The 24,087-nt window shown below is 43.7% G+C and overlaps 1 protein-coding gene across 1 annotated transcript in view; it reads left to right on the top strand.

The window, feature by feature from the left end:
- The window catches only part of MDGA2 (MAM domain containing glycosylphosphatidylinositol anchor 2), a 180,022-nt gene extending 156,793 nt beyond the window's left edge, over positions 1 to 23,229 (top strand). Inside the window, exons 8-13 of the mRNA XM_075501584.1 lie at positions 3,029 to 3,049; positions 8,354 to 8,509; positions 9,613 to 9,771; positions 16,733 to 16,863; positions 22,294 to 22,399; positions 23,129 to 23,229. Coding sequence (XP_075357699.1) covers positions 3,029 to 3,049; positions 8,354 to 8,509; positions 9,613 to 9,771; positions 16,733 to 16,863; positions 22,294 to 22,399; positions 23,129 to 23,217 — 662 coding nt within the window. The 3' untranslated portion in view covers positions 23,218 to 23,229. The remainder of the gene's footprint in view (positions 1 to 3,028; positions 3,050 to 8,353; positions 8,510 to 9,612; positions 9,772 to 16,732; positions 16,864 to 22,293; positions 22,400 to 23,128) is intronic.
- Positions 23,230 to 24,087: the final 858 nt, after the last annotated feature.

Genomic DNA, 24,087 nt, shown 5'->3' on the forward strand with positions numbered 1-24,087 from the left:
CTATTATGGAAGGAAGAAAGCCTTGTCCTTGTAGAGTACCAATATTTACAGTGAAGATTGCTTTTCCTGTGCAAACCAAGTGCTTAGAGGTATGGACTCTTCCTCTTGATTAAAACTTTTAGGTGCTGGTTGTAATTACCACAAGTAACCAGTTTCCAGTGATAAAAAACATAGCAGCTGAACATCTAGCATGCTTCTACTTACCTCTGGCTTTGTGTTCTTCATGGTTAGGAAAGCTTGATTTGCAGCTATTTTTTTAAAGGAGGGACATAATGTTGCAGTCTCTGAAGGCCACCTCACTTGTAAGCTGAACAAGTGTCTGTGTTGGGAAGGATCTGCGGGAAATGTATCTGCCTTTGCATATACGCAGTTGCACCTGACAGAAGGGCAAGCATTAAGAAGAACCATTCAGCCCACATTTTTCTGCTGTGACCTGTACAAATACAGATTGACTGAAAAGTAAAATCATCCAACAAACTGAAATTCCAGCAGGTTTTATTCTCTGCTCGCTGGAGGAATGGCAGGAAGATTAAGGGATCATCCGTCTTGGCTCTAACCAAGCTCAAACATTTCATGACTCTTTGTTCTCCTCCCGAGATTCTCCGCCAGCAAAACCTTCCTCCCAGCATGAGCCAGGGTCAGCTGAGCAGAGCAGTGATAACCCTCTGAGGTGCACAGATTTTCCAGACATTTCAAAGTCAGCCTTGGGAATTTACTCCCTCAGTCATCCATTAATTTCCCTTTATGGCTAATTTAATTTGCTACCTGTGTGTCATGCACGCAGCAACCTTCCCTTTCCGTTGTGAGGGCTAGAGCCGTTACACGTTGTCTTACAGCAGCGTGCTGTATTACTTAGAAGAGTGGGGTTTTTTGTTTGGTTGTGTGGGTTTTTTTCCTAGTTTATGATATTAGATAAGTTCAGCCTAACTGCTTTAATTTGTTTTTCTGCTTTTGTCAATCAGTGTGAACTGAAGCTAGCTTGGCAAGAAGCCTTTTTTGCTCTGCTGTGAACAATCTGAATAGCATGACTCAAGGTTACACGCTGATGATAGTTTCCATAAAAGCCCGTACATTTAGTTACAAATCAAGCATCAGTAAATGTAGTTCCCAGCAAGTTCAGCTAATTCTAAGTTCAATCACTCAAGGATTTCACAAAATGAATGTTTCTTGGAGAATGAAAGGTAATTTGTTGGTAAAAGCTATGAGGTTATCTAATACCATGTAATGACTAAGTTTCTTAAGGAGATTGCACTGGGGCAAATCGCTGTTCATTTGTTTCAGAGAAGGCAAGATAAAAGGACAGAGTTGCTAATTTAGAGTTGTTTTGAAAACTTCAGATTGAATCTAGAACTACAGAGAATCCGTGGCTGGGGTCACAAACCAAGAGTTCATGTCTGTAAACATGGCATGGGAAGGGCAGCAAGAAAACATGCAGCAGCACTCGTACTGAAGTCTGGCGTTACCAGATGTACCCATTATTTGGAGATAAAGTCTTATTTCAAATTTTATGTTAGTAACATGCAATTCCAACTGTGAGCTTAGCATCCTTCTGTTTCTCACATGGGTAAGGGCTTATAGCAGAAGGGGCCTGTTTCCTAAGTCATCCATCCTCAGATTTACCCTTCTGCAAATAGGTAGCCCAGAACTGCAGACTAATTTCTCATTCAAACCCATTTCCCATGTTTAGCATTGTACAGGTTACTCTGGACCTAAACCTGGGTAGCCATTCCCATGGTTAAGATATCTGTAGGCACTGTTGAGGTTTGACTTTCGTTCTGTTTCAGCCTATTAAGGTATTAAGTAGATGAACGTCAATGTTAAATAATTATGGATGTGGAGGTTTTTGTAATTTTGCCATGGGTCTGTGAAATAAGAGTGCCAGTTTTATCAGCTTCCCCCAAGATTCCCAGTGCCCAATAGTCCTGCCGTGTCATGCGGGGCATTGCACAGACCCATAAAAGAACAGACAGAAATAATATTTTTCAGCAAAGTTATCTCAGGGCTTCTCTGCAATGTTGGCAAAATTATTTTTGATGCCTCCCACTGTGAGGGGTCAGCATGGGCTGCTCCTGCCGTGGGAAGGGGAGTGGGCAGAGGCGGGATGCAGAGAGGTGGGATGCTGCACCGATGCTCCTCTGTCTCTGAGAGCACAGCCCCGGGAGAGCAGCGTCTAGGACCCAGCCGTGCTGGTGGGTCCCTGTCCTGGTCACTGAATGTGGCTCCTCCAGCAGGCACGGGGGTGCTGGCACTGCTGGCAGCTTTTTAGGATAGCACGCTTTACCTTCCTGTGTTGTCTTCTTAAATTCCTTTAAAGGATATCCCCCCTAGAAGAGGGTTTATGTGCCAGAAGACTCTCATGCTTTTTCTTGGTTGTGTCTCTTGGTCTAACGAGACCAAACCTCTTCTCACAAACTTGCTGTGCTTATGTTTTCTGCTATTTAAAAGGAAAATTGGCATTTCTAAGGAGAATGCAAGTGCCGTCTGTTTCTTAAGATTCATATGTATGCAGACATCTTAAATTGAAGAACATTATTATTCATTGAGTAGAAGGGTAATTCATTATGTTAAGTATTCTTGAACAATGCTAAAAGGAAATTTTAGGTGATAAGCAAGGTCCGATGCAGAACCTCTGCTTTTGATGAATTCATGCTTTCTGTAGTTTTTGTTGGATCACCCTGGAGTTTTGCTGGGCAGCTGTCCCCATACTTACAATATCTGCGCCAATAATCTAGGTTTGATGCTTAATTACAGCATCTTGTTCGCCAGGCTGCAGGTACTAGTGATGGAGCGTACACATCGTGGATGGGAGAGGCTATCGTTTCGCACTGAAATCATTGCCTTTGGATTGCCAGGGAGCCACAAAATTTGCTCAAAAAGGAAGTTACCAGTTTTGCTGGCTGTCTCGGTGTAGGAGCCATGATCAAGGTCTTGAGGGGGAGGGAACAACGGGAAATATAGGATAATCTAAATATTGATGAATTAGAATTTCTTCTTTGTGCTAATTTTTTAATTTTGCTCTGTCTTTCAGCTCCAGTAAATCCACATCTACGTAAGTACTTCTTTACCTTTTTAGCTTTTCTGTGTATGAAGAATTGTCCTTGCATCCGTTGCCCCTTACACAGTTAAAAAGTAAATTATAAGTATTTCCCTTTCAGTTGCAGCCCGTGGATTGCAGGGACCACCTTAGTTTTGCATGCGAGCTGGGCTGGCGGCTGAAGGTGTCGTTCCTCTTGTTCTGTCACTTGCACTAAGGCAAGAGGAGGTGGAGAAAGGAAAAATTATAGCTCCAGCTCATCTTTCTTTCCTACTGCCCTAACAGTTCATCTAAAGGAAAATACTAATGTTCTGAAATAACATCCATTTGTGGGCGTTGCAGCTCAGTGTGTATGGGTGATGCTGTGGTTTAGTCATGGGAGTAGCTAAACACTGATAAACTAAATAGCTGAAAGTTCAAGTACTTTGTAGGAACTGTGTCTGTGCCTCAACAGGTATGGTAAAAATCTTGAAGGAAAAGTCAGTTTATGAAATTTTCTTAATTCATTTATCCTTCCATAAGAACTACATTTGCAGTTCTTGAGTTATTTTGATACTTCCAAGGGTAGTCAGAAGCTCATCTGCAGCTTTAAAACCAAAAGAAGAATGTGTTTTTTCATGCAGTGCATACAGGAATCATGGACCTTATTTGCACAGAGAAATGTGGAGACCAAAAGTGTAGCTAGAGTGTGGAAGTGTTTAGACGAATTCACAGGAGACAGCTCCACATGCACGATTGAAAATGCAAACTCTGACTATGTATTCGCTATGTGCTGGTGCTCGGGCACGGGGATGGTGCAGGGGAGAAAGGACATCTCGTACGGTTTGTTCTTACACTTTTCCGTGGGCACCAAATCCCTACAAATGTCGCAGGCAGGAGACTGGGCTGGAGCTTTAGTATGCCCCAGTAAACCCACCCTATTCCTGACAGTCCCCACATCTACCTGCTTCATTATTTTCTTGCACACCATGGCGAGTGAATGTTTTGCTGTGGGAACATATTCTGCCATTTCCCTTGCTTTTAATAGCATATGCAAAAAATAAAAGGAATGGGATTCGGTCTGCCATGATTACTGCTGTAGTGCAGCCATAATCGGGCAGAAAAGCAGCACCGGGCTGTGCGAGCAGCCTCTCTCTCCGTCTCTCACACACAATGGCTAAGCCTTTCTGTAAATTTTAAACTTATTTGTAGAAGATCTTGTGCAATGCATTAATAATTAAGCGGGGCTTAGTTCAAAGCTCACGGGAGCTGAAGGAACCACTCCCATTGACTTAAGTGAGCAGTAGATGAGACCCTTGCTAATTAATATATTAAATATGTACTCGATGATGTTAAGAAAAAAATGCATTGCAAGCCTAAGTGCTTCACACTGTAGTCCTCTATGGTTTTAAGATCTGAAACCGTCTAATTTTCAAAATATCTCCTCCGTAGCTCAGTTAAAAGCAATGGCTCTGGTAGGCGCGTGGTACAGTGCGGGTGGCATCCAAATTGCCCTTGCGATAGGGAGTGTGTTAGCTCGAGGGAGGGAGGGCGTCTCTGGCAACCTGGCCACCGTTTCCTTCATCTGCATTCCAGGTCCGCCTCTCTCTGCACTGGTGCTGACGGGAAAGTTTGCCTACCAGAACTGTAGGGTACCCAGTGTAATTTCTTTCAGATGAACATAGAGATGGTAAAATTTTGGGTTGCTTTTTTTCCCCAAAGACTTTTTGAGCGAAATCCTTTGACAGGGAAGAAATCTTGGTCTGCAAATGGGTTCAAACCAGTAAGCTGGAGAAGAGAGATTCTGTCTTCCATAACAAATTCAATCTCATCGTTATCCGTTCTTGCTACAATCTCGTTTTATTTCACTGAAAATACAGAATGGATGATGATGTTATATATATACTGTATAACATCAACCACGTTCTGTTGTTTTCTAAAGCTGTTGGGCTGAATTCTGGTTTTATTTACGCCATTGTGAATGAAGAGTAAGAGCTGTATTCAACCGGGAAGAGACACCTGTATTGGAAACTGAAGTTATGTTCTTCTTGCTTCAATTCTGGAATAATCACATTGCATAAGTCCTTCCTTTTTATAAGATGTCTGCAATATATAAGCAAGTAGCATTGAACGACTTAAACGCTAAGATGTAGCCTCAGACCTACATTTTATTTTGTAACGTGTAATATAAACCATTTAAGGTAAACCATAAGAATTTCATATCAATTAGTGCAACTAGATGTTAAACCTGAATAATGGAACAGGTTAGATGTTAGAGAGTCATATTCAACTTGAATTTTATGGAAATAGTTGACAAAAATTGATACTACAATGAAGAGCGTTTCACCTTGAGAACAGTTTCAGATTTTGCCCTAACTGTCAATGAAATTATTAATAACCTGAATCCACTTCCAGAGCTGGCATGTGCTTTGACAAAAATTGACCACTATCTTTAATAGTAATTGGCACCACTGTTAGTGCTTTCAGCAAACTGTAGTGGTCTGAGCGGTGTCATGAGCTGGAGCACCCATGGGTGCTTGGGGAAGGGCCGGCTGTTCCTCCTGCACTTGGTGTGCCCCATTAAGGAACAGGTCAGGACCATTCAGATCTATTTAATTGCTCCTACTTCTTGCATAAGAAAAGTACTGAGCTAATCCTGGGGAGCTATTTCCCATTTTTATTCTTCTGTCATTTTTTAAGAAGTGTTTCGTGCCCAGAATATTTAGCTCTAACCTTTTCCAGTGTATTCCAAATGGCAGAGTCCCACATGAAACCAGTGTTTTCCTATTAAACAAATGGCAAACTTTTACTTACCTTTTTTCATCTGGCCTGAATTTTTTCTTTTTTTTAACTTGAAGAAAAATCTTTTGTTCTGCTGATGTGGAATTTCTTAATGAAGCTCTGAGGGCATGGTGCGACATGCAAATACAGCTCTTAAGGTACTGGAGGGGCAGTGTTATAAACTGCTGAATGGCTGAAAATGCTTTGTGTTAATTCACTTTGCTGCAGGACTGAATCTGGTACTCAGAACTTTTCTCCTTTGGTTACTGTTTTGCCCTTTAATTTTATCACACTGTGTAGAAGCAGCACCGTTTTTGCTATAGGAAGGGCTTGCGTAAGTGGAGGTGGAAGTCACATGCACACAATATAGTGTAAACCAAGCAAATCTGGAGCTCAAGTCATGTAAAAGGTATTACTGGAGACGAGAGGCACAGCTGGCATTTTGTTCAGAGTACTTCATTTGAGTCCTTGTGTCTTTCAAGAGCTTTGTCAAGGTCTTTGCATCATCTTCCTGGTCTTCGGGATAAGGATGGAAGTGTCCATCTGCATCTATTCACATGCTTCTCTATTGAAGGATTTTGGATGTAATCCGTGCATGTGTATTCCTTGTGGCCTCGTTCTTTGATTTGCTCATCTCTCAGGAAGAACCACAATCAGGCCTCTACTCGTATTCCTTCTCTGCAATGCTCGTGGTGGTGCTCCTCCATTGAATCATTTTCTATATTGCCACTTCTTCAACATTCAAAATTCAGGATTCAGAAGACCTTGCTTCTAAAACCAAACCAAGGTGCAAGGTCCTGAAATTGGCTCCACATCATGCCGATGGTTATCAGGCATGTTTGCCAGTTAAGGAACTGTGATTTAGGAAATTAATTCTCTTGGAGGATCTAATAAAGTTGATGGATTTATTGATAAATCAAGTCAATCTGCTTGAGGTGCTAATAGCCAAGGAAGTTTCCATGGACTGCATTTTTGTAGTAACCTGGTTTTATAGGGTGGTGTTTTATGCTGACTGTTGTGGAGGGGGTACAGTTTGTGTTGCTCTTTGTACGGGAAGAAACAGAATGAGGAAGACTTGGAAGGCACTCCTAATGCACCTTCTGGTTTGGAATGAATTTTTCAAGCCTGCTTGTTCAGTCTGCAGTATTATCTGATTTTAAATAAGCTTCAGACCAGCATCCTTGCTTAGCAGTACATATCCAAGCTAAGCTCCGGGTCCCTCTGTCTTCACTGATTTACAGTGAAGCTCCAGTGGCTTAAGTGGATTTATAGTTCACCGAAACCCCAAACCTGCAAACATTTATACACCTTCTCAATTTAACACAGATTAATAATCCCACGACACCTGGTGTTAGAGTTCCTCATAACAGTGAATATAAATTGCACCCCTATAAAGAAGGCCGTAGCTGACACAGTATGCAGACAGCTGCATTCTCCCTAGAGAACAGAGATTTGTTTGTTTTCTCAGATAAATCAATAGACTTTGCTGGAAGAGTAAACTCAGCGGGAACTGTTCATGTGCATAAAATTAAGCTTTTGCAGATTTTATTACATCGGGCCTTATTCTGTTCTGAGATGAAAACTGAACCTGGAAGTTTTGATTTGTTTTGATTCCTAAATGTCTGACAGTAGGACTGGCTCATCCCATCATAATCCAGCAGGTAGCATCACTGGACTGGTGTGTCTCACAGACCTCTGTTTTGCAAAGGAGAGCATCCCAGTAATCCTGTCTGGGGTTCTTGGCATTTTTATTCTTTAGACCTAAGCTTGTACCACTTGACCTCAAGTACATAACAGAAAACTTAGTGAAAGTCTAGGAGGTGTCTTCAGGACATGATAGTGTCACCTGTCCTGCCCATGTAGGTTCAGATAGACCTAAACCTTCCTCCCAGGTATTTGTCTAGTTGCTTATTATAATCCAGTGATGGGAACTCAGTGTTCTTCCTGAGCAATCCATTCATTTGCTTCACTGTCCTGATTTCTAGAGATTTTCTTCATGTCTACCCTAAAGCTCCTTTGCCCTCATTTTAGCCATTACTGGCTTTCCCATCCCTATTGAAAACCAAGAATAGTTTAGGAGATGTCACTTGGAGATAATGCTTTCATTTTGAAAGGTTGCTGTCCTCTTTTCCCTAATGTTCTTATCCCTAAACCAAAATAACCCACTTCTCACTTTTTTTCCCCACAGTTCATGTTTTATGGACTGTTCTTCTCAGCTTTGTAGAAATGCTAGCTGGGTAAGAAGAGACAATGTCTCTAAGGGCGATTGTATGTATGTGAATATGGGAGGAGGAGCTATACAACAGGATTTGAATATAATTTCAAGTAACACCAACACAGATAGATGACCGCGATTTTTTTTTTCCACTGAGGTTACTGCAAAAGAAAACATACACTAAACACTAGAAACCGACGTAAAATAAATGTATGTCTATTTTTCAGTGCTGTTAGTAAGCTTCATCCCACAATGTGTTTGTTATAATTGACTAGTACTTTGACAAACAAGCATAGGATGAATCATTTCAGCCACTGAATTTCTGCTCGTTTGCTGATTGGCAGGAGAGTTCCACTGTGGGTTTGAGGATGGTAACATTTGCCTTTTCACTCAAGATGACACAGACAATTTCGACTGGACAAAACAAAGCACTGCCACTAGAGACACAAAATATACCCCGAACACGGGGCCAAACGCAGATCGGACTGGCTCCAAGGAAGGTAAGCTCCCGCCGTGTGCCTGGTCCCCCAGCACTGGGAGCTCTGCTGCTCCGTTGGGGTGAGGGACCTGTCCAGGACAGCCAATTCAGCCAGCCACATCGTTTTTCCTAATCATACCAAGAATAAGCGTACTTCAAGGACTTCTAAAAGAAATTGCCGGTGCTGAGGCGTGCGGCTGGTCCCAAAGCACAACCCACTAATGGTGCCATTAACCATCTTGTATTGTTTCTATTGTGCCATTTTCAAAGCGATTGCTTTCACGTTACAGTCTAGTGGGGAAATATTCTGGCACATCTTGAAATATTCTTCTGGTTTATGTCATTTAAATTCTAACTTGGACTCTCTCAGACTGTCACAATGAGATTTTTTTTTGCCCCATTTTTACTTTGGGTGTTGCTAAAATGTGTAATTTTCAATCTGCTACCTGCTTAACAGAAGCGTGCCATCTTGACTGCAGTGTATATTTGCATTTGAAAAGTCAGACATATTGTGCTGAATTTATCAAGTACTGCAGTAACTCATGCTATTTTATTGTATGCCCCTGCTTGCACTACCAAAGGGGAAAAAATCATACTGCATTGTATTTGCTAGGTTGGATTAAATAAATACTATCTCTGTTGTTGACACAGTCCAGGATCAGAATAAATTAATATTGTCTTCTTCCGTGACAGTGAGCTTTCAAACACGTGATTGACGTGGCCAGTTGAAAATGTTCCCTTTATTTTAAAAGATCTCCCCACTCCCTGCTTGTAGGAACAAATTGCAACCTTGAGAATGAAGTCTGAACCCCACCATAAAGATTTTTTTTTCTTTTCTTGTGCATCATAAAGATTTTTTTCTTTTCTTGTTACATCGATTTGAAGTTGTTTACAAGTACTGACCTGCTAGCCCTGATTTTACTCTTGGTAGAAAACATGTCTTTGAAGCAGTTGTGGAAAACACACGGGCTTAATGCAGGAGAAATATGTCGCAGAAACCATGGTGATGTCAGATGCATGTGAAAAATGAATCAAGATGCTTGACAGTCCTGGTGTCTTCCTGTATGTATACATGTTGGATTTTGAAGACTGCAGCCTAACAATTTCCATTTGGACTTTCTCTAGGTTTCTACATGTACATTGAGACGTCACGCCCCAGGCTGGAAGGAGAAAAGGCCAGACTTGTTAGTCCTGTTTTCAGTGTCGCTCCAAAAAATCCTTACGGAGCTACGAACACAGCCTATTGTTTTAGCTTCTACTATCACATGTATGGACAGCACATAGGTGAGAGAAAGCCAACGACCCTGTCTTTTCACTATGGAAGAAATAGCAGGAGAAATGTCCACTTGTACGAAACAAAAGCATGGGAGGATTGCCAACACCTGCAAGGGCCAGTGCAACCAAAGCTGGCAAGAGAGGTGTCTGATAGCGTCCTAATTGCTGTAAAACTGTGTTTTCCACTAATCAGCACGCTAGCAGGAGCCCCTCTTACAGCTGGGAGGTGTTTCGTGCACACGTAAGGTTTTGAGCAGGGAACTTTAGAGCGTGGAAGCAGAAAAGGTGATATTTGCAAGGACTTTGCCTGATACTAACACAGTGTTTTGAGTCACTCCTTGCTAGATTCAGGATCAAGCACTTAGCAGCAGCACTCCTCACGTGCTGGCAGCTGGAGCGGCACAGCCTGTGTGCGATGCAGCAGCACACGGCTCCTTTGTAAAAGTCATGAACAATTCGCTCACAAGCTGTGGGAGTATATATTTTCAAGGTGTATCTGTAAGTCTGTTTTTAGTCAGAGCTCTTTCAACACACACGTTTAATTTCTTTGCGTAGTATGAAAAAAAGGTGTGGGAAAACATAAAAGTATAAACAATAGACAGCCAATTTTTATAAATCCTGTAAATCCCTGTGGGGTGCTCGGTGCTTACCAATGTGTCAAGAGGCTTTCCAGTGCCAAGCTGACCTGACTTGATGTATTTTTTATATATATTTCAAGGGCAAGCACATCCTCACAGTGCATTCTGGTGGTTGCTTCGGGAAACCTTCGCCTGCCTCGGGGCTGAGTTCAGGTTTTAAATAGAGCAGACAAGTTCACTTAGTTTTTGGTTAGTTGTCTCTGCACTGCTGAGCACGTGAACGCAGCCCCAGGGCTAAATTCTCCTGGATCTACACTGCAGCGAGAGCTTGGCTGTTTAGTGGAAGGAAGCGATTGAGCCATGCCATGCTTAGTGAAAAAAATATAAACTGCCCTCTATGATCATACACCAGACTATTTCTAGTATATGACAATGAAGACATTACAAACATAAAGGGTAAAGGAGTTTTTTTCTGGAATACTTTACGGTTGGGAAAAAGTATAAGAAAAACAGCCACAGAGGCTGACGTGTGTCCACAAAACAGTGACCTCTCCTTGGTGCAATTTTGGTTTTTTTCCTAGGCTGCCTTTTCAGCAAGTGTCTGTGTCCTTAGCTTTTTTGCTGAGTTTGTCCTTTCTTGTTTTTGTGTAATTTCTTGAATCGACATGTATAATGCTGGCTGATGAAGGAGCTGACCCACAGGCGAAGATGGTGACAATGGTGATTAGTGATTATAGTTACATAGGATTTGATCATGGCAATGTGGACACCTAGTTGTCAAAAACCAAAATTGCTCAATATGGCTTTTGTTCCTTAATGTTAAAAAATATAGTTACCATCATTTTAGCTAATGTTCAAAATTATCTACTTTTGAATGGCTTTGTACAAAATTACTTATTCTGCCTTTAAAGAGCAGACTGACAGAAAAATAGTAAATTAATAACATCAACCATGTGTTTGAATGCACGCTTATACGTGTCTTCTAAAATCAATATTTTAATTCCTCATAAGGACAAAATGTTGTGAAACACATGAGAATGCAACATGCATACAAGATATAAATTATGAAATGAGCAAATATATACTATTTGATTCCCCAGATGTGAACTCTATCACTGAAATTGTTCACATGAGGATAAAGAAAAGAAAAACCTAATGAGTGGTGATATTCTAAGACTTCAGTGATTTAAGCACATGATTATTGTATGAATAGTCGTGTTGATGGCGCAACTACTTGAATGAGTTTTTAAAGGTTTGTGGTTTTGGAAAATACTTCGGGTTAGGAAAGGGGTTATTATAACATGATGATTTGCCCAGACGAATCAAACCGAACCCTGACACAGTGTTTCAGATGGTGCGCCCTTGTGGTACGGACGGCCACCAGCCTCCTGGGCTGCATCAGGCAGAGCGTGGCCAGCAGGTCGAGGGAGGGGATCCTGCCCCTCTGCTCAGCACTGCTGAGACACAGCTGGGGTGCTGGATCCAGTGCTGGGCTTCCCAGGGCAAGAGAGACATGGGCTTACTGGAGAGAGTCTAGTGATGGCCCACAAAGGTGATGAAGGGACCGGAGCATCTCTCATATGCAGAGAGGGTGAGAGAGCTGGGACTGCTCAGCCTGGAGAGGAGAAGGCTTGAGGGGATCTCATAGAGTCATAGAATCATAGAATCATTTAGGCTGGAAAAAACCTTTAAGATCATCAAGTCCAACCGTTAACCTAACACTGCCAAGTCCACCACTAAACCGTGTCCCTAAGTGCCACATCTACACGGCTTTTAAATACCTCCAGGGATGGTGGCTCAACCCCTTCCCTGGGCAGCCTGTTCCAGTGCTTGATAACCCTTTCAGTGAAGTAATTTTTCCTAATATCCAATCTAAACCTCCCCTGGCGCAACTTGAGGCCATTTCCTCTTGTCCTATGGCTTGTCACCTGGGAGAAGAGACCGACCCCACCTCTCGACACCCTCCTTTCAGGCAGTTGTAGAGAGCGATGAGGTCTCCCCTCAGCCTCCTTTTCTCCAGGCTGAACAACCCCAGGTCCCTCAGCCGCTGCCCATCAGCCTTGTGCTCCAGACCCTTCCCCAGCTCCGTTGCCCTTCTCTGGACACGCTCCAGCCCCTCAATGTCTTTCTCGTCATGAGGGGCCCAACACTGAACACAGTATTTCAGGTGTGGCCTCACCAATGTATATGAATACCTGAAGGAAGGGTGTAAAGAAGATAGCGCTGAGAGATGCTCAGGGACAGGACAAGAGGCAATGGGCATAAACTGAAATAGAGGCAATTCTATTTAAACAGAAGAAATTTTTATTTATTTATTTATTTATACTATGAAGGTGATCAAACGCTGGCACGGGTTGCCCAGAGAGGTTGTGGAGTTTCTGTCCTTGGAGATATCCAAAATCTGATTGCACATGGTCCTGGGCAGCGTGCTCTAACCTACCGTGCTTTGAGCAGGGGTTTGGACAGTACAATTTCCAGACGTGATCTGTGGTTCTGTGGTTCTGTGTGAAATATTTAATTGGTAATATTTTTTTCAGAAGAGTTCGATTTTGTTAAGGATTAATTCCCTTTGGATAATTCTAAATCTTATTGCTAAAACAAATTGACTATTTTATGACAAGCTTTTGGAAGCCTTGACCCTTCACCGCTGTAGAAGGTGCTTCCCATCCCCATTGGGGAATGAGCGCTGCCAGTTGGGGCAGCTCTTGGCTGTAACGTGCACTGCCAGCTCATTGATTTCTTCACAAGAGCAGGATAGGAGCTGCTAACTGAGACCTCGATATGATCGCTCTGCTGAAGGCTCTCTCTTTTGAATAGCCTTGAGCTGCTGATTCTTGACCTGACGTCACTGCAAATTTGAAGTGTCTCGCAGGGGAATTTGGCCTGTTCCTTCCTTGGGCCAGGGGACAACATGTTCAGGGAAGATACATGGCCATTAAACTTTGATTTTTCATCCAAAGTGCTGTAGCATTGTTCAGCAGACTTTGGTGCTGCAAGTCAGCATTTCCCCTGGGTTGCTTTATTCTCCCTAGTTATCAGTATCCGTAAGATTTCCAAGCAGTATTAGGGTTATTATTCCCGTTTCTCAGGGGCAAAGTACTTTGTTTCTAAAACACTTTCAGTGCTCATCAAAATGTTTCTGCACTTCCGACGAGTTTTTGAAGGATCCCTAATAAAATGAAAAATCATCCTGGAATGATGCTCTGTGGCTGGTATGCTCTGGTCTTGGAGGCTTAGGGGAAAAAGATATTTCTTCCTCCATTCTTAAAAATGAGTGACCCCAGTGACATCAATTTGAGAATATGGCTGCTGCACTATATTGAAAACAAACAGCCTACCAGTTTATCCCGCTCATCTTCTGTGCCTGCTGTTCAGGTCGTCGGTGTCCCTGGAGAAGAGGCTGAAAATTTCTGTAGCGATAAGGAGAGGTACTTGGGAGCCTTTGCAGAGAGCAGAGCACAGATCCGAGATTAGTCCTTGTGCTACAGCACAGCTCTGACAGCTCTAAGCAGGGACCTACATCCCATGCCATGGCAGTTAGATTCAGAAAGATAAAGTGTTTCTTTACCTGAAATAGATGGCTCTTACTTACAAGTCAGATTGTAATTCCTGACAGATCACACAGAGCTAACTCTGAGAGTGCTGGCTGCCAGAGAAAGTGCATGTGCTTCGCTCCACATCCTTCAAAAGGAGAAGGTAGATTATCACTAAAGCATAAGAGAAATGGAAGTTCCCATGACTTGATTTGCAGCAAACAGTAAGCCATTGTTGGGGAACAAGAACATGAAGAGTCACTGTCCGTACTGTGTCTCTACGCTGAGACAGAAAGAGGCTGTAATGCCATTATAGCTGTCACCATCTTTTAAAACAATCTGTGTTTCCAGTTTTTCCATCTACACCCCAAAATGGGGCATTTCTAATTGACGCTCCAAGAACAATATTTTTTCTTATCATTAGAAAGCCATCACAAAACAAAAAGTGGAAGCACAACCTGCTGTGATGAGCACTCAAAATGTCACCCCAGTGTTGCAGCTGGCGAAGTCTCCAGAGCACCCTGCGTTCTCTTGGCAGGATGCTGTCAGAGAGTAAACTTTATTCCTTAATTCACAGTTGTTACTCCTGCCCACTGTTTCTGTCTCCTACTCAAGAGTCCCTTCATTACCCATTTGTCTGGAGTTTGGAATAGTTTGAAATCTGTAGATGAATTCTTGCTGGACACACCTCACTGTGAACCCTATAGCCAACTCATCCTCCCCCAGAGCATCAGCTTTGCAAAGGCCGTGTAACTTTTCCAAAACTTTATTGGCAGAATTTCAAGGATGATCGTCTGTTGCAGGTGTCATTAGTTAAGTTTTCAGCGACGTTTTGGGCAGGGGTGAGTGCATATCTAGCAATGAGGGTCAGGCAGGTACATCCATACTAACCAACATGCTGGGCAACGACTGAGCATATATGGTACAGTAATGGCTATTTTTTATTTTAAGTAAGACTGCTATCAGTCTGCTATTATTTTGAAGAAATTATGTGACACAGAGAGGCTGAGTATGCTATAAACAATCTTAAATCTCTGTAACCTCAGCAGTGATAGAATTACATGCTTTTGATACCTAAATTATTCAGTTATTCCAGACAGCCCTGCGGCATGGGCTGCATCAGCCTGCACAAACAGGTGAAACAATTAGCCAGCTCTTCACCCCTTGCTTGATATGGGCATTGATCTTTGCCTTTAAGAAAAATAACATTATATATAACTCTCTTTTTTAAATTTAGGTAGTCTTGTCTAAGACCCTGCCTTTTTTCACACCCAGCGCAGTTGTCGAAAACAGTCTTGGAAAGAAGCAGATGAGAAGGAAGGGAGAACTGTTTAAGCCGAGTAACATAAACCTTGCCCAAGAGCTGTTGTTGCTCTTTGGAAGAGGGCTGAGGCTGAGCTTGCTGTGAGCAGCCCTGCAACGTATTACCGGGCTGGGCTGCAGGGCTGCTCCAGGGAACCCTCCTGAGCATTTCCCTTCTTGCCAGCCCTTTCTGTTTCAGGTCTTTTTGTTTTACCCGGTAGCGTGCATGTAGGCAGAGACAGACTATCCTTGTTAAAAGCTGTGATTCCTTTGTGCTGCTTCTGCACCCTCCCCTGCATTTGAAAAATAAAATGCTGCAGTGGGAGGCAGGTGGGAGACACGGTGCCGCCCAGTCGCTCCGGCGAGCATCGCTTCCTCCACCTCCTTCAAAGAAGATGTATGGCCTCATTCTGGGCACCCTGGTGAAATAGCCGTGATGAGAATATTTGCTGCTCCATTACACGTTTAGCCTTATGTTTTTCAAGGCACTGAGTTTTGCTATTGCTAGAAATAAGAACTTTTTATTAGCAGGAGCTGAGTCACTGTGCAGCTGCCTCAGATCTGAGAGGTTTCATTGCAAATATAATTTGTATGAGCTTCCCAGCTGCCGTTCCAAACTCCCTAAAAAAAGTGGTGTTGTGTGAACTTGACTGTCTGAACTTTCTCCAATGAAGGCCAATGCAATGATTTACATAGTACAAAGAGAAACCCTGCCCCACACCTCTGCAGATAGCAGCGGTGAGCAAGAAGAAACAAAATCTCCAACCTGAACCCCCCTGCTAAATGAAGTCCATGCATGTGCTGTCTCTTGGTGCACCAAGACAGTCTGGCTTCTGTTCGTGGTCTGAGGCAGAGATGTTAATGGGAGAGAAGGGCTGTGGAATGCAGATGATCTGTTACCTGTTGCAAATAATGTCTGTGATGGAACCAGTAACTTAATGGTTGTTGGTGGGGAAAGACCCAGGGCTGTGGGTTTTTTCTGCACAGTGAGGGACGACTTTTCCAAGGTTATTTGAACTTAGAGGATTACGTTGTCCTTCAAAGATACTCCTTAGCAGTAGTAAGGGCATCACATCTATCTCCGAGATAGATTTGCCAGACTCTATGGCACTCCATTAGAAGTTGGACAGTCTTCCTAAGCGAGAGCTAAGCGTAAGGCAACCGAGTTGCTTATTTATCCTTCGGTTAGGAGGTTATAAATGCCTCATTTGCACTAAAGCACAGAAAACTCTTTTTTGCCCATCTCACCCTCAGAACCTTCATGTCGTTCCTGAGCTGCAGGGAGCAATGGGTGCGACAGCCCTGCCCGCAATGGCGGAGCACATTCCCTGCGCACTCAGTTTGCCTCTGCTGTGAACTCACATCACCAGTTCACGGTGTTCCTAAGTTTTAAAGTTTTCGAATATAAGACAAGAAACTCCCCACATCTACTCAGACCTAGCAGAGGCCCACGCAGAATGGGAAGGGGGGTGAACAGGGGACTGCTGCTGTACCCAGCCCAGCACCTCTGCTCCATCAGCGAGCCTAACCAACTCCAGGTCTCCACCTCTCTTCTAGGAAGCTTGAACGTTTACCTGCGTTTGAAAGGTCAGACCGCGATAGAGAACCCGTTGTGGTCTTCAAGTGGAAATAAGGGACAGCACTGGAACCAAGCCCGCGTTAATATAAACCCGCCGACTTCATTTCAGGTAATGGCTTGTGCATCGCACGCCGGGAATGGGAGTATTCAGTTTTCAGAGTAGGGGCCTGTGTATGCTGACCCTTTCCTTCTGGCACAGGATTTCACAGCTTCATTTCAGCTCTGAAAGCTGCTTTATGGACAGATAATTGCTTTCCTTGCTTTAAATAGGTGAGTACCATAGAGCTTAATAATACACACTTTAATGGCAGAACAGCAGCTATTTGCCTGAAGAAAAAATGTCTTTCAGTTTTCAGAAGATGCTGTTAGCCGATATAAAACGTTTTTTTAATTTCAGATTAGTAAGTGGCATACAAAATTACTTCCTGAGAAAAAATATTTAGAGTCCGTGGTGTAGTGCCTGTGTTAGAGGTCTCTTGAAATACATACATTTTTTGCAGAAAAAGGAATGATCTCTGAGTCTTTGCTGAAAGGTACCAAAGTAGCAGTGCTGCCTGCACAGAGCCCCTGGTACGGCAGAGCTGCACGTCTCATTCAGTAGGCGCATGCAAGTTACGACAGGTTTTCACACATTTCATTTTTGGTTTGACAGTGAGATGCTGATAGACTATTACGGGCAGTTCTCATTCACGCTGTGAACTGTTTGTAACTGGAACAGACCCAAAAAGGCAGCTGCCGCGAGCAAGCCCTCGTGTGTTTGAGGCTGGGAGTATCGGCATGGAAGATGAGTGTCACAAGCTGTGCCCTGTGGTGCAACGTTCTCCAGGCTCCTCTGTCCCCTCTCCGTAACCTCCAGGTCCCCTGGGGGAGATAATGGCTTTTAGGAAAAACAGCCATTCAGTGCAGGTCAAAACTGCTATCTTAAACATGCAGATTGGGATTCACTTTATGGGTAATTACAGATCCTGACCCTTTGTTTTTATTTCCATGCATGAGAGGCAATGATGGAAGAGCAATGATTTGGTATATGTGATTGCGGAAGCATTGCACTGGGGGAAATTAGAGGAAAATTGAAGGAGAGGGATATGCAAAGTACAGCTTTACATGATGTTTGAGCGGAACAAAGTGGCAGAATTGGGGAAGAAGAGGCAGAGAAGAGGGATATGAGTGCTGAAATACACTTAGAGCATGGGGCCACGTATGAGGGAGCTGATCAGAGTGGGTAAGTTTTGCATTGGTAGAGTCAGGATAAATTCAAGAAATCTGAACAGTGAAGTATAGAAGAATGATTTAGTGTCTGAACATGACTGGTAAGGGGAGAGAAGAGATGGCTGGGGAAGCTGAAACCCAAGTGATCGCAGTTGTGTCTGAGAGGGATTCCTGAGACCTGGGGCGGCTTTAGCAGAAGTAGGGGAAGGATGAGAACGTTAGCTCCGGGCAGAGGGATGCAAAGGATTTGGCACCAGCCATGCAGAGGAGTGGAGGAAGGTGATGGGGTGCAAACCTGGGGTCACCTCATCAGCATGGAGAGGAAGGCATGGGTTTGGGTGGAAGGGCAAGCTGGGGTGTCTGCCTTGCACGGGGTCAGCCGGGGTAAGGCATCGGCAGAGCAGCCAGCGGCTCCCGGTACCCAGGTTGCTGCTTTCACCGTGGAGTCTGAGCATCGGCCCTCGCACGGGGCCCCGTTGCTTTCAGAAAAGTTAAAGGGGTCACTTCTGCTGCTGGTGCACCTCACTCGCATTGCCTTAAAACCATATTCACTGGTGCCGCTAGCTGGTACACAAAATGGAAGCTCCCCTGCTTGGCTGTTTTTCACCTTTTACATTGTTCTGTTTAAAGGCTTCAGCATAAAATTAATGTAAAGCCATGAAGCTCTGCACAAATATAAAAAATAAATGTCAGAGTGGTTGGACCTTAAATTACTTTTTTAGCAGCTCTTGCATCAAGCAAACTTTATTTTCCATTTAGGAGTCTAAGTAGGAAAGAATATAAACCTCCCAGTTAAATTTAAGGAGAGTGAATTGGAGTGAATCTTTGCAGTAAAACAGTACAGTGACACAGAAATTAAAACTTTTTATAGGTTAATTTATATGAGTAAAAGTGCAGCCCAGATTTTTTTATACCTTCCCAGTCCCCGTGATATATAACAAAGCTTCTGTTGTGAAGAACTGAGAGAACTACAGTGCTTTGAATCAGAAAAAGTGTTGCATAAAAGCTATCTCAGTAAGATATTCGCTTATTAAGTATTTTTAAAGAATAAACACAAAAGAAGGGAGCACGTGGAAGTGATACACTGCATGCTGGCATCTGGGAAGGTGTCCATTTTAGTTCAGACTTGAGCAGGAGCACTGCCACCGCCTTCAGCTACACTTTCCTTGACACCTTCTTGTGTCCAACACATTTTTTGCAAAGGATGGTTTTGTTGCATCGAGGGACTGATCTGCCCTTAAGTAAATGACCCTACTGGACCACCGAGATTTTCAGCCCCTTACAGCAAGTGCAAGGGGCTTACACCCTTGTCATCATGCTGTCTGGCAGGGGACGTTCATGAGGCCCCTCTCTGCTTCTTATTAGGAGACTGGCCAGGAAGGTAAAATCTGTCTGAAAAGCTATTGAAGAAGCACAAGCTGAATCCCCTGGAGACACTCGGGATAACTCTGGAGGCACTATTGGGACTTATTTCCATTTCCCCTGTTAAGAGAGCAGAGTGGCCTTTGCTATACGCGTAAGCCCCTCTATTCTTCAGCTAAATGCAGTATTTTTAACAACAGCTTTGTAAAGTCATGGACATGCAGATAATAGGTTTTCTGGGATACTGATATGGGATTCTGATCATCTGGCAGCTCCTGCAAATCGCTGTGAACTGCAGGCTGGATTGTGCTCCGTGCCTTGCCAAGACTCATCTGCGGTGATTTGTTCTGAGCGTGTGGCCAAGCTGGCTAATGGCAACCCGTCTCAGGGGCCCATAAAACGCACTGCCAAATGCAGATTTTAATTAAATGCTGGCCGTTGTATTTGTATAGAGTCCTTTTGTCTGGAAACAGTGTTTTTCATTATCAGGAAAGATTTGACTTTAAACTCCGTTGACTGGTTATATGCCTGCTGCCAAGGAGCAGGAGGGCGAGCTGTACTTTGGGGGAGAAGAGAAGACACTTTCTTCTCGAGCTGAATAATTCCTATCATCAGAGGTAGAGGTGAAAAATTGTCAGAGGGATAATTACTTGAGACACTGTTTTCAGACAACAGGGTAAATTATGGAAAAACTTACTGTTTTCCCAATTACAGTTCCCTGTTGCATTAATATCCACCTTGTTATAGTAATTAACCTACAGCATGGCACTTCAATAAAATACCGATGGAGTCTCCTGCCCCAAATGCACAGCTTTCACGTTTATTTAGTGCTCCCAGCACAGACCTTGCCGCCTGGCTTAGGACGCAGCAGGCAGGCTGTAAATACACAGCTTCATATTGCCAGCTTACCGCCGCAGGGTCAGGCACCTACTGGGGACGCTCCGCTTAGCAAAAGGACGAGATGTGTCTGTGGCCAGGGTTGAGGGACGTGCCCTCCGTGGAAAGGCAGAGCGGAGAATTGCCTGCGCAATGCGACGTCTGGTGGCATCGTGCACCATTGTGATGTGGTCCTTGGGTGATACGCGTCCAGCCGGACTAGCTACCGGACCCCTGTGATCCACAGGGTCATCTTCCACTGCCCTGAGTGTTTACCCGTCATTTATAATGGAAGGTATTCATTTCAAATGAGCAGCTCTGGTTGAACTGTACTAATGAGCAAAGAAATGTCGGGAGCTGCCAAAAGAAGAGGCTTGGATCTGTGTCCTGCTGAAATCGATGACGACAGGGAGAGCCCATCCGAGCGCCCCAGACATCTCCCTGATGCAGTTAGATCATTATAAAGTGTAATTTAAGTATTTTGCTCCAGATGGAATTAATTATTTTTTTCAAATTGACTCTACCCCCAAGAGTTAATGTCTCCATTAGTGCCACAGCACGCCCTTATAAAATTCATTGAATTTCATGCATATATTGTTGCAGATTAAAGTTTAAAAACTTGTCATGTAAGTTAACCAAAAATATTTCAAAGGACTGAGAGGGGGAAAAATGGGAAAGGAGAGATAACAGCGCAAATGGTGCTGCTTGGAAAATATATTCCTTCCATAATTCCTTCATCTCTTTAGAAAGGCTTTGAAGTTTCTAGTGAATCAATTTCTCACAACACAGACGAGTCCACTCTTCTGCAAAGATAATTAAGCAGCAGTATGGCAGGACAGCATCACATCGGGTTTGGGGAAGGAGAGAGGACAACTGTTTCTTTAGTACAGTAGCAATACATAGCTAATAATGAACATTATGGCAAATAATATTACTGACCTTGCAGTAAGCCACCTATCTCCATACAGGCACCATTTCCTTTCCCAGCTGTAGCAGTTGGGGCTTCAGACTCGGAATATTTGACAGAAAGTGATTAATAGGACCTTGAAATCACAGGCGTCCATTTAGCAGAGGTTAAAGCCTTAAAGAAGAATAAAATCTCTACGCTGACCCTCTCTGTGATAAAACACATCGCAATGTCCTCTGATAAATATAAAACCATTCCTAGAAGGGATCAAAGCTTCTAGACATGATGATGAGCCACTAAAGGGGCAGGAGAGAAGCAGGGCTGTCACTGCCTTCAATTCCTGCCGCGGCAGGAGATCTGGGAGGTTAAAATGCACTGAGGTGATCTCAGGAGATCACTGTGGGACCTCAGGGGACCGAATCAAAGGTAGTCCCTTCCGGACCCTTTGAGATAAATATAGCTTTGCCCTTCACCTTATTGGTGAAGGGACACCAACATGGCTCCTGAGAGGTTTCTCCCAAGCTTTCATGGGCCAGGGGAAGGTTGCAGGGGGGCAGCTCCTGTCCTCCTCCTGCCTGCAGGGAAGTGCCACCGGGCTGCAGATGAGGGAGCCCAGTGTGGGAGATGGGGTGGGAAGGACTGGTTGGGCCACCTTCAAGAGCCAGAGTCATTTTACTGTGGAGTTTTTCTGGCTCCTGTGTGTTTTCATGCAGTCTGGGGTCGAGTGGATGCTCGATCCTTCAACACGTCGCAGATGCTGCTCTTCAAGCTCTGCCACTCACTTCGGGTGGCAGGAGTTTCTGGGAAAAACACCCCAAATCTCTTTAAAACTTGTCCTCCGTTTAATCCTGCTCTTTGCTGCAGGAATATCATGCTTACATAAGTACACACGTTACAGTTAGCATAAGTGGCAAAGCTGACCTGGAGACAACCGGGTAAAGAACTAGGCAGGCGACTAGCAGCTCTAATATTTTTCAGCTCAGTATGAAAAGTAAAAGCCTCCACGGCTCACACGTCCTCTCTGTTCACCTTACAAGTACGTGTGAACTTGGTTGCGTTTTTTTGCACCATAGAAAGTGTTTGTAAAATTATTCCAAGCCCATCAATGTACTTTAATGCCATGCAAAATGCAGCTGAACGTTTTCCATTCATCACCCTCTGATCTGCTTCTTTATTTTTTTGCAGCTAATATTTGAAGGGATCCGGGGCCCCGGCATTGAAGGTGACATTGCTATCGATGATGTATCAATTGTGGAAGGAGAGTGTATGAAATCAGACCAACCGGCCAACAGTAAGTGGCTCTTCCACACATCGGGGAGAGCAAATTGCTTCTCGTGGTTATAAATTTGAGACACCTTCTAAAATGGATTTTCTCCAGAAGAACAATATATTGTTCAGTTCAGCTGGAGAGGCTTAAAGTGAAACGTTTTCCTTGAAAGCAAGCTCTGGAGTCAAAATGTCTCTGTTCAGATAGGGAAATGCTGGTTTTGCAGAGATGCAAGTGAAAGGCTGATGGGCATTACGCAGAGGCGAGAGCAGTGGGCTGCACTCCACGGTGGGGCTGGGCTGGGTGGCCGTGATTCGAGATGGACAGACAGATAAAGCAACATTAAAAAAAATGTTCAGGGGGTCCAAACAATATGAAATCAATGAATATCAGTGTCGTGATTCCCTGTGGACCTTATTTCATCCCTCCAACCCCACGTGTGCGTTACAATACAGACCTTAACTACACAGCCAGGTGTTTTTTTATCCCAGTGTCTTCTGCCTCATTCAGTTGGCGAGCACTGCGCTTGTCCCCTCTTTTAGGAGGTGACCTCGCAGAGCGCTGTCCCTACAGAGACCAGGGCTCTGCCAGGGGAGGTCGGTGGCACTCGGTGTCGTTGTCCTCCCTGGCTGCCTCCGCGTTGGTGTGGAGGACAGGATATGGTGGCTGAGCCCTTTATCTTCTAAGCCTTGTAGTAATGCTGACTGTGTCTGGGCAGCTCTTTAATTCTACCTTTTTCACCCCTTTTTGTAGATTTACGATCAGGTGCTGTTGGGACATTAGCGCATATACGACTTATCCCAGTTATCATCCTCATGTCTGTCTTAAGTCATCAGAGGTGACCTTATCCTGGCAGAGGCTACAAAAGATTCACCAGGCACTGGCATGAAGAAAGAGTCTTTGTAAAATGGACATTTAAAAACAAACTACCAAAGATTCCTCCACTGACTGACTCAAAAGTTAAATAAATACATAAATAAATAAAAAAAAAATTAAAAAGCACTGGGGACATAAAAGGCATCACGGGAGTGTAACTCACTATGAACCACGCGTGAGAACGAGATCTGGCCTAAGTAAGGAAGAGACCTTCAGGTGCTTTTGTGGTCAATACTGAATACAGCATCATCTGGTTGAACTCTCGGAAAAGAGCTATAGAAACCCTTGTCAAAGCACAAAGTCATGGCTGGTTTTGTTTCAAATGAATAGTTTGCTTGTTACCATGGAAACCTAATGGCCTGCCAAAAAAAAAAAAAAAGGAAGGAGAGGGAGAGGAAATAAAAACAAAAACAGAGAGAGAGAGCGAGAGAGAAACACCTCACTGTAAACAGGGTATGTGAAGAGCTGGCATTCATTTTCCCTTCAAGAAGGTTTTTAGTATAGAGTTAAATAAATGTAGGCCCTTTCTACTTTGGCTGTCACCTCCCCTAGAGAATAACCCTAAATCAGAGCTGTTTTAAGACATTTATGTTTCATTTCTCATGGCTATGCTTGATAACTGTATGCTGTCTCCTTTTGCATGCATTACTATCCAGGATGTGCGACCTGGGCTTACATATTACACAGGCTTATCGGAGTTTGCTTGCGGCCACTCGAACACCCCTCTCCCCTCCCCAACTAAGTCATCTGTTCTAATGAAGTGAAGAAACCAAACCACCGTCTTTTATAAATTGCCATGGAAACCAAGTGCCTTCAATGAAACAAGCCTGATTTAA

This window comes from Mycteria americana, chromosome 5 (genome assembly GCF_035582795.1).
Source record: "Mycteria americana isolate JAX WOST 10 ecotype Jacksonville Zoo and Gardens chromosome 5, USCA_MyAme_1.0, whole genome shotgun sequence".
Taxonomy (NCBI): domain Eukaryota; kingdom Metazoa; phylum Chordata; class Aves; order Ciconiiformes; family Ciconiidae; genus Mycteria; species Mycteria americana.